Source organism: Echinops telfairi, unplaced genomic scaffold (genome assembly GCF_000313985.2).
Source record: "Echinops telfairi isolate 266 unplaced genomic scaffold, ASM31398v2 ScPeMD7_3533;HRSCAF=4204_0, whole genome shotgun sequence".
NCBI lineage: Eukaryota > Metazoa > Chordata > Mammalia > Afrosoricida > Tenrecidae > Echinops > Echinops telfairi.
Genome location: NW_022107431.1, coordinates 102712351 through 102720228, shown reverse-complemented (window position 1 = coordinate 102720228; position 7878 = coordinate 102712351). Strand labels below are relative to the sequence as shown.

The following is a 7878-nucleotide window of genomic DNA, read 5'->3' as shown; positions in this document are numbered from 1 at the left end:
CGGGTGCAGTTCCACTCTGTGCTGTCGGGTGCTATGAATGGTAGAAAAGAAACTCTCAAGACAGCACAGCAGTAAAACATGTCAAAAGCAACCTTGTTTGCCATGCCAAATTATGCTCCTTTGGATCCAGTGGATTTCCTGAGAGTCAAATGATTTCAGAAACGTTCGGTTGGTATTTTTACTTAATATTGTTTGAATACTTTTAAAGGCGTTAAAGTGAAGTATTTTAGATTTGGGGTCAGAGGAACTGGCTATCTAGAAATATCTGTATGACATGTATTTGATTATAGATGACAGCTTTTGGAATAATTACTCATATAACTCAGTTAACAATCCTGAATTTATAACTAGGGAAAAAACAAGACTTTTAAAGAGAGTAGCATTTCAAAATAATATTGGAAATACATTTTATTTTAAAAATGTACACATATACCTTAGCAAACAATCATGTGAGAAAAAACTGAGGTAATTTTTGCTTTATATTTTTTTAAAAATGCAACAATATCAATGCAGTGCGTTAAGCATTGGACAGCTAATCCCAAGGTGGGTGGTTCAAACCCACAGGCCCTCCATGGGGAAAAATGAAGCTGCCTGCTCCTATTATGATATATTGCCTCATGAATCATATGGAGCAGTTAAATCTACTCTGTCCTCTAGCCCTAGTGTGCTGGAATCAACTCTGTGGCAGTGGTTGGTATGTAGAGCGAGGGAGGGGGGTGTGTGTGCAGATACATCTACACAGGCTGATACAAAAATCTCACTTTGCATTGTAGTTTCAATTTGATATAAATGACACAATTCAAAGTAAAATTTCTGCAGTAATTTCATTAAGGTTATAATGCATCCATAATCTGTGTTGACAGCTATAATTAAGGGAAAATGCTAAATGAGAATTGATACAAACCTGTTTCTAAAACAACTAAATCTTCTGCCTAAATCAAAGAAAGTTCTATATTTTGATTTAAAATGAAAATAAAGGATTTAGTTTATGCATGGACCACATTTTCTAAAATAATAAACTGCAGCATCTAGCTACAATTTTAATATTGAGTTCATGTCTGAAGTTTTAAAAGCATTACCCCCATATTGCATGAAAAACATAGGAAGCAAACTCATTACCACTGAGGTGATTCCAACTCACAGTGACCATAATTGCGTTGCTCCCTGGAGTGTCAACCCAAAAGGAAACTCAGTGTGCTTGAGCCCATTCTGATGCACAGCAACCCCGCGGGACAGGGGAATTGACCCCGTGGGCTTCTGAGACTGACTGTAACCCTGGGAGGGAGTAGAAAGTCTCCTCTTTCTTCCGTGGTTAGGACTAGCAGCCCAGCTGGTAACAAACTCACTGTGCCAGGGGCTCTCAAGCTTTAGGTGAACGGAAAACTCATCTTTTTCCTGCGCTGGTAGGTTCCCACTACTACTGTGATTAGCAGGCAAATGCGTAACCTATTACATCACAAATATAAAGAAAATATATTAAAATGCTTATGAAAAGTATATACCAATTTCAGTGTTTAATGTCTTGTATAGATTTTGTCACGTGTGCAAAGTTGACATTTTGTTTCTGTGCATACTGTAATTGGATTAATTAAAAAAAAACTACTTCCGAAGAAATAGTCTACATTTTATAAAACACATATAAAAGTTAGAACTCTGTAAGTCATTTTGACAGTCTTTAACATAACCTAAAATTATTTTGTATTAAGAAAGAATACAAAAATAAAATAAAAACAGAAAGAATAGTGGTTATTCACTTTGTATTTGCATAACAATGTTATAACTAGCAACCATTTCAATGTACCATTGAAGTGTACATTGATCAGGACTATGTAGTAGTTTAGGCATAGTTTTTGAGACAGACCAGAATTTAAATGTGAGTAAACCAGAGGGATAACTGAGCAGGAAATCCTCACAGGCTCAAGCCGGATCCACAATCTTCTCTTAGAAACAAAGGCAGCATATGAATTGCATCGCCACCAAATCTCTTACCTGGCTGGGACTCAGCCATGCTGCTCAAAGATGACTGCCAGCCTTGCAGCCTTTGAGCGTGTGTTCTACGTCAGGTTTCTAAAAGAGCTCGTAAGCCTCTTCCAAATATTCCGTTCCAAGGGAGGGATAGTAATTTTTTCCCTTCTGGACCACTGAAGTTTAAAAATTGAAGTCTGTTCAGGTTTTGCTTTGTCAGCCATGACTGAAATCATTTGAACCTAGTTTATGGGAACTATTTACTAGCGTGAAGGATCCCTGGTGGTGTCATTAGTTAAGTATTTGACTACTGACCACATGGTCTGCACTTCAGACCCAGCAGCTGTCCATGGGATGAGCCGTTCTGCCTTCAGAAAGATTGACAGTCTCAGAAAACCCTACGGAGCAGTCTGCTCTGTCCTTTGGGGTCAGGATGAGTCGGAATGACTTGACGGCTAATCCAAACCAAACAAACATTTCCATTGCGTCAATTCTGACTAATAGCCACCCGTAAGATAGGGTAGAACGACCACTGGGGGTTTCTAAGACTGTAACTCTTCAGGGGAGTTGAAAACATCAAGGTCAGCTGGTGGTTTTGTGCAGACCAATGTGTAACCAGGGCTCTCAATTGATGGCAGTGGGATTCATTAGCTGCAAATTATTTTTAGGTTTCTTCCCTGGCTGCAATGTGGGTATAATTATGGAAGTTAGCAACAAAATAAATAAGTGCTAAAACATTGACCTTTGGATTGATGAGAACTTCCCATAACCCATTCCCGACAATAAACTAGTAATTTGGACAAACAGAAGTATTGAAGATGCCTTAGCATGTTCTCACCGAACAGTATTTTATTTCTGCATTCTTTTGCAAGGTGTATGGACCCTTATATAAGAATGTTATTAAGCTTTTAAACAAGTGATTTAATTTTTTAGGGTAAATTATAATAGTTCACAAAAGCATGAGTAATATAATTTCTTACCTTAGCATCCTCTAATGTAGTAATCACCAGACTGACAAGTTTCCCTAATTCTGACAGATTTTCCTAGTTCTTTCCTAGTATTATTGTCAACACTATAGAAAAACTCATTACTGTAGTTAAATACCAATTTAAAAGTTTTGTGAATTTTCCTAACTCACCTTGAATGCTTTTATATGATCAGAATACGATAGAAGATATTTCACCTTATTTTAAACTTCTCAATAAGCTACAGAACGTTGCTCACAATTTTATGACACTATATTTGTGGAAGGATTTTAAAGATGCCAATTTATAGTTGCCATAGAATTTTATTGTTTAGAAAGAATGGGGAGAATAAAAAGTACACATTCGTTCATCTACATGGTACTGTAATAGCTAAAGTAAAATCATCAAAAGAAAAGTTTTCAATAAGTACTTACGGGACATGTTAAGGAGATACATAAGAGTTGGAAAAACTATTGAGTCTCAGTATCAGGTGTTCAAATCATGAACAGCATGCCTATGAAATTGACCAAATCCTGACGTTTTCCATTTCCTCCTGCAGAGCACTGCAATAGACTATTAGAAAAGCAGGTTACTCAAGTGTACTTAAGGAGAGGTAGAAGATGTAGGTGTATCTAAATGCAGTAGGATTTGACCATGAGAATTCACAGGAAACCATATTGTAGAAGGCAATGGAAATCACACAGAAGCCCATGTTGGATTGGACACATAGAATACTTGCATATACAAATGTATTATGTAATACATAGATAATAGCTGTAGGATGTCTATTCAAATGGTGTTCTCCCCCCCGCCTGAAAATATGCCTGGATTATTTCAAGATAAAATAGAATTAGAGTTTCTGCTGTGCTGACATGTAATTTATGTGTGCATATATGTTTTTACTTTGTAAATATAGTTCATTTACCCCTAAAATGCAAGGCAGACGGATGGGGAGTTCAGGAAGAGCCATCACAAAGAGCACCAGCGTGAGTGGAGAGATGTATGCCCTGGAGCGCAATGACGGCAGCCAGTCGGACACGGCTGTGGGCATGGTGGGAGCCGGCGGCAAGAAAAGGAGATCCAGCCTCAGTGCCAAAGTCGTTGCCATAGTGTCTCGAAGGAGTAGAAGCACATCCCAACTTAGCCAAACAGGTGAGTGACGTGAATTCAGTCCAAACATCTCAAGTTGTTGCTGGACAGGCAAAACTTGAGCTCCGTGCCATGGCTTGGGATGGTTCGATAGAGGATAGTTAGTTCTTTGCAAAGAAAGCTTATGTTCCTGTCTCTGAAAAACATTGTCTCAATGTATGAGTTTGCTTGTTTTCTTACGGAAAGCTGTCTTAACACTTGTGCATCTGTAAAATGACCAGATACTTGCAAGTAAAAAGGAAATTAAAGTCACGTGTACAAATGTGCAAGGAAATGCAAAGAAGTCTTAGAGATCCAAATTGATTTGTGTGCAAGAAAAGCAACAGGATTCTCCTTTTCAAAAGGTCCCATAATTCAACTAGTTGTGATATAGGCTATGTCTATATTTTATAGAAAAGAAGGTCAGTTGTGCAACTTAAATGTAGTCTTCACTGTGTTATATGAATATAACAATTCAACTGTGCTTGCTATTAACCAACGAAGCAAAATCCAGCTGTTCTTTTTACTTGAGAAAAAATGGGTCAGTGGATTCGTGTAAAGGCTTTTAATACAAATTTGAGTTTCACATATGTTCTTCTGCCTAATAAATCCTAAAAGCTTTATGTCCTCCAGGTATATAGAAAAGAAACACAGGAGGGATGCCTCCTATCATATTGTACATTGTAGGATATAAAAATAATTCCCTCTGGTTATATAATATTTGATCAGACAAATGGCTCATTACTCTGCTTTCAACTTCAAAGCCACTCCCGCTGCCTGAGTTGATTTCAGCGCAGAGTAACCCGCTAGGACAGATAGAATGCATGCATAGGCAGGGGCTTGGGTGGAGAGCGGATGTTTTGAGAATGAGGAGGGCAATGAATGTACTAATGTGCTTTACACAGTTGATGTGTGTATGGATTGTGCTGAGTTGTAGGAGCCCCTGATAAAACGATTGAAAAACAGGAAGACTGCATGCATAGAGTTGCTCAGACTGTAAAGAGTTGCGGAAGCAGAGTGTCATATCTTTCTCCCAAAAAGCAGCTGCTGCGTCCAAATGCCCCAGCTTTCACTCAGCTCAGTGCTGTAACCATTGCGGCACACGCGCGTGTATGCTCAGGACTATAGAATTCCCAAGGTAAGTGAAGTAGCCAAATGATTTAACCTGCCAGCACCTCTTTCTCCTCTTTTAAATATTGATTCCATTTTCTTTTCGTGAACAGAGAAAGTCTTGTTACAAAATTGACTTCTACCCAAACCCTGGAAAGTACCCATTTTTAAGCTATAAATTCCATTTGTTATATTGATGATAAAGGTAGGAAATGGTGAGCCCAGCAGAGATTGAGCTAGCATGTATAGCTACTTATTCAAACTAAGGTCTGTCATAGAACTAGGATGACCTTAAGTTAGCAGGCAGCCTCGGAGGCCTCAGACCTGCCCGGTGCCGGCCAGTGCACAGGCCCATCTCTGCTCCTTGTGAGGCAGAATCACTTGTTTCTTCAGAGTAGCTTCAAAGGCAGTTTTGATTGGCATTAGGGATTCTAGCCCCTTCTTCTACAGTCATTCTTTTTTTTTTCCTCACCCTGTCGTTAGTTCCTCTCTGTTACTCATTAGTTAGGCAGAAATTTGCTGTTTTAAACTAAGGAACCACAATAATACTGTGTAGAAACTATTCTTGTGGTATAACTTCTCAGGATAAGTTCAAATGATTATAGTGTAACACTCATCGGCTTTGTCTTTATTGGGTTACATTTTATTCCAATTAAGAGTCTGTCTTCAATTGCAAATATTATCTACCCTCTTTGAACAGTATATTGTTAAAAGCTTATAATATTATTCTTATAGATTATCTCTATTATAAATAATATTAATAGTTTTGAATAGTCTATCGTTTTCAGGATAAAAGAAGGGATAATATTTTAATGTATTTTTCAATAGGAGAGTAGCATAAATAGAAAGATGTCCAGTGAATCTAGGTGTTACTACTAATAAAGTTCTTCAAACAGGGAAGCACATAGCTTATATATTATATAATATGTGCTATTGTATGATATAATATATGCTATTATATATGTGTTTATATAGATATTTATCTGTAAAACAGTAGCTTAATTAGCCCCTGTTGGAAGCCATGCCACCACTGCTGGTATTTCAACTACCAACAGGGTTACCAGTGGTGGACAGTTTCCTTGGTGCTTCCAGACTAAGACAGAGTCGGAAGGAGGACCTGGCAATCTGTCTCTGGACCAGTGGGATAGCAGTAGGACCTTGTTTGACATAGTGCTGGACGGTGACCCCTTCCGTTTGGCAGACACTCAAAATACACAGCGGCTGCAACCTTGGGCTTAGACATGAGAATGATTGTGAAGATGGTGCCGGATCAGGCAGTTTTCCCTGCTGTTATAGGGGGTTGTTCTCATTCAAAACTGACTTAATATCAACAAGCTTCATTAGATCGAAAAGCCCCTGATTCAAGGGTACTTCGGAATTGACTGAAGCTTCTGGTGAATTAGGGCCAGGCTTTATATGAAGAACGTTCTAGCCAATGTAGGTTTAGATGTAGCTTTAGCCTATTTCATGTGAGGTCTTGGCCATTGAGTTTACATATAAAAATTATATGCTATTCTACCAGTAGTTATCCCCTCCTCACTTATAAATGAAAATCTTTTTGAGAAGGGTCTACAAATCTGTGAAGAATCAGTCCTGAATACACCCACAAAATTACTGGCCAATCAAGGGCAATTACGGTAATAAGTCTTTTAATAATAACGTGTCTAAGTGAAAAAAAAAAGTACATTCTCTCTGAAACTCTATGCAGATGATGGTTCTTACGTATACATTCCTATGTGTCTCTGTACTTAAGAACAGAGTCCCTGGGTGGTGCAAGTGGTTCAAACACATAGCTGCTAAAGGAAAGGTTGGAAGTTCAAATCCACCCAGGGGTACCTTTAAAGAAAAAGCTGGCCTGGAGACCAGCTCTGAAAAAACCAGCCCTGGAAAACCTGGGAGCACAGTCCCCCACTGATGTTCATGGGGCCACCAGGACTCAGAGCCTGTTCCAAGGCAGCTCACTTTGTGTTGGATTTGCTCTGGGGTTCAGGCATTTACATAAGACTAAAGAGTCACTGACTTCCATTTCCCTATAGAAATACCTGAAGCAAAGAAGCATACAAAGATGGGATCAGCTATTCTGTGCGAAGAAAAATACTGCAGATGCATATTCTACTAAATTATCTCAGCACATCGACAGTTGAAGAGAGCCAAGACATAAGAAAGAGTAATAGTAGAGAGCACATTTAGAAGTCAGATCAGTGCCAGGTCTTAAAATCCCTGTTAGGAACTTTCTCGTAACCAGTCTCTGTTGAGTCCATTCCATGTCCTGGGCCCCTGGAGTGTCAGGGGAAACTGCTCCACAGCATTGTGAATGCCTGAGTGTTTGGGGAAGTAGAATTCCACAGCATTGTTAATGACTGAGTGTTTGGGGAAGTAGAGTTCCACAGCATTGTGAATGACTGGGTGTTTGGGAAAATAGAGTTCCACAGTATTGTTAATGACTGAGTGTTTGGGGAAGTAGGGTTCCACAGCATTGTGAATAACTGAGTGTTTGGGGCAGTAGAATTTCACAGCATTGTTAATGACTGAGTGTTTGGGGCAGTAGGGTTCCACAGCATTGTTAATGACTGAGTGTTTGGGGAAGTAGAGTTCCACAGCATTGTGAATGACTGAGTGTTTGGGGCAGTAGAGTTCCACAGCATTGTGAATGACTGAGTGTTTGGGGAAGTAGAGTTCCACAGCATTGTGAATGACTGAGTGTTTGGGG

General features: G+C 39.1%; 1 protein-coding gene across 50 annotated transcripts in view; it reads left to right on the top strand.

Annotated features, from left to right (window-relative positions):
• RIMS1 (regulating synaptic membrane exocytosis 1) overlaps positions 1–7878 on the top strand; it is a 545565-nt gene that overhangs the window by 458093 nt on the left and 79594 nt on the right. For 34 of the 50 annotated variants that reach the window (XM_045294412.1, XM_030886788.2, XM_030886807.2 and 31 more), the window contains one exon: positions 3847–4082. The exons of 8 other annotated variants lie outside the window; for them this stretch is intronic. In XM_045294412.1, coding sequence (XP_045150347.1) covers positions 3847–4082 — 236 coding nt within the window. The remainder of the gene's footprint in view (positions 1–3846; positions 4083–7878) is intronic. 8 more of the 50 variants (XM_030886792.2, XM_030886795.2, XM_030886811.2 and 5 more) reach the window with 1 other exon arrangement.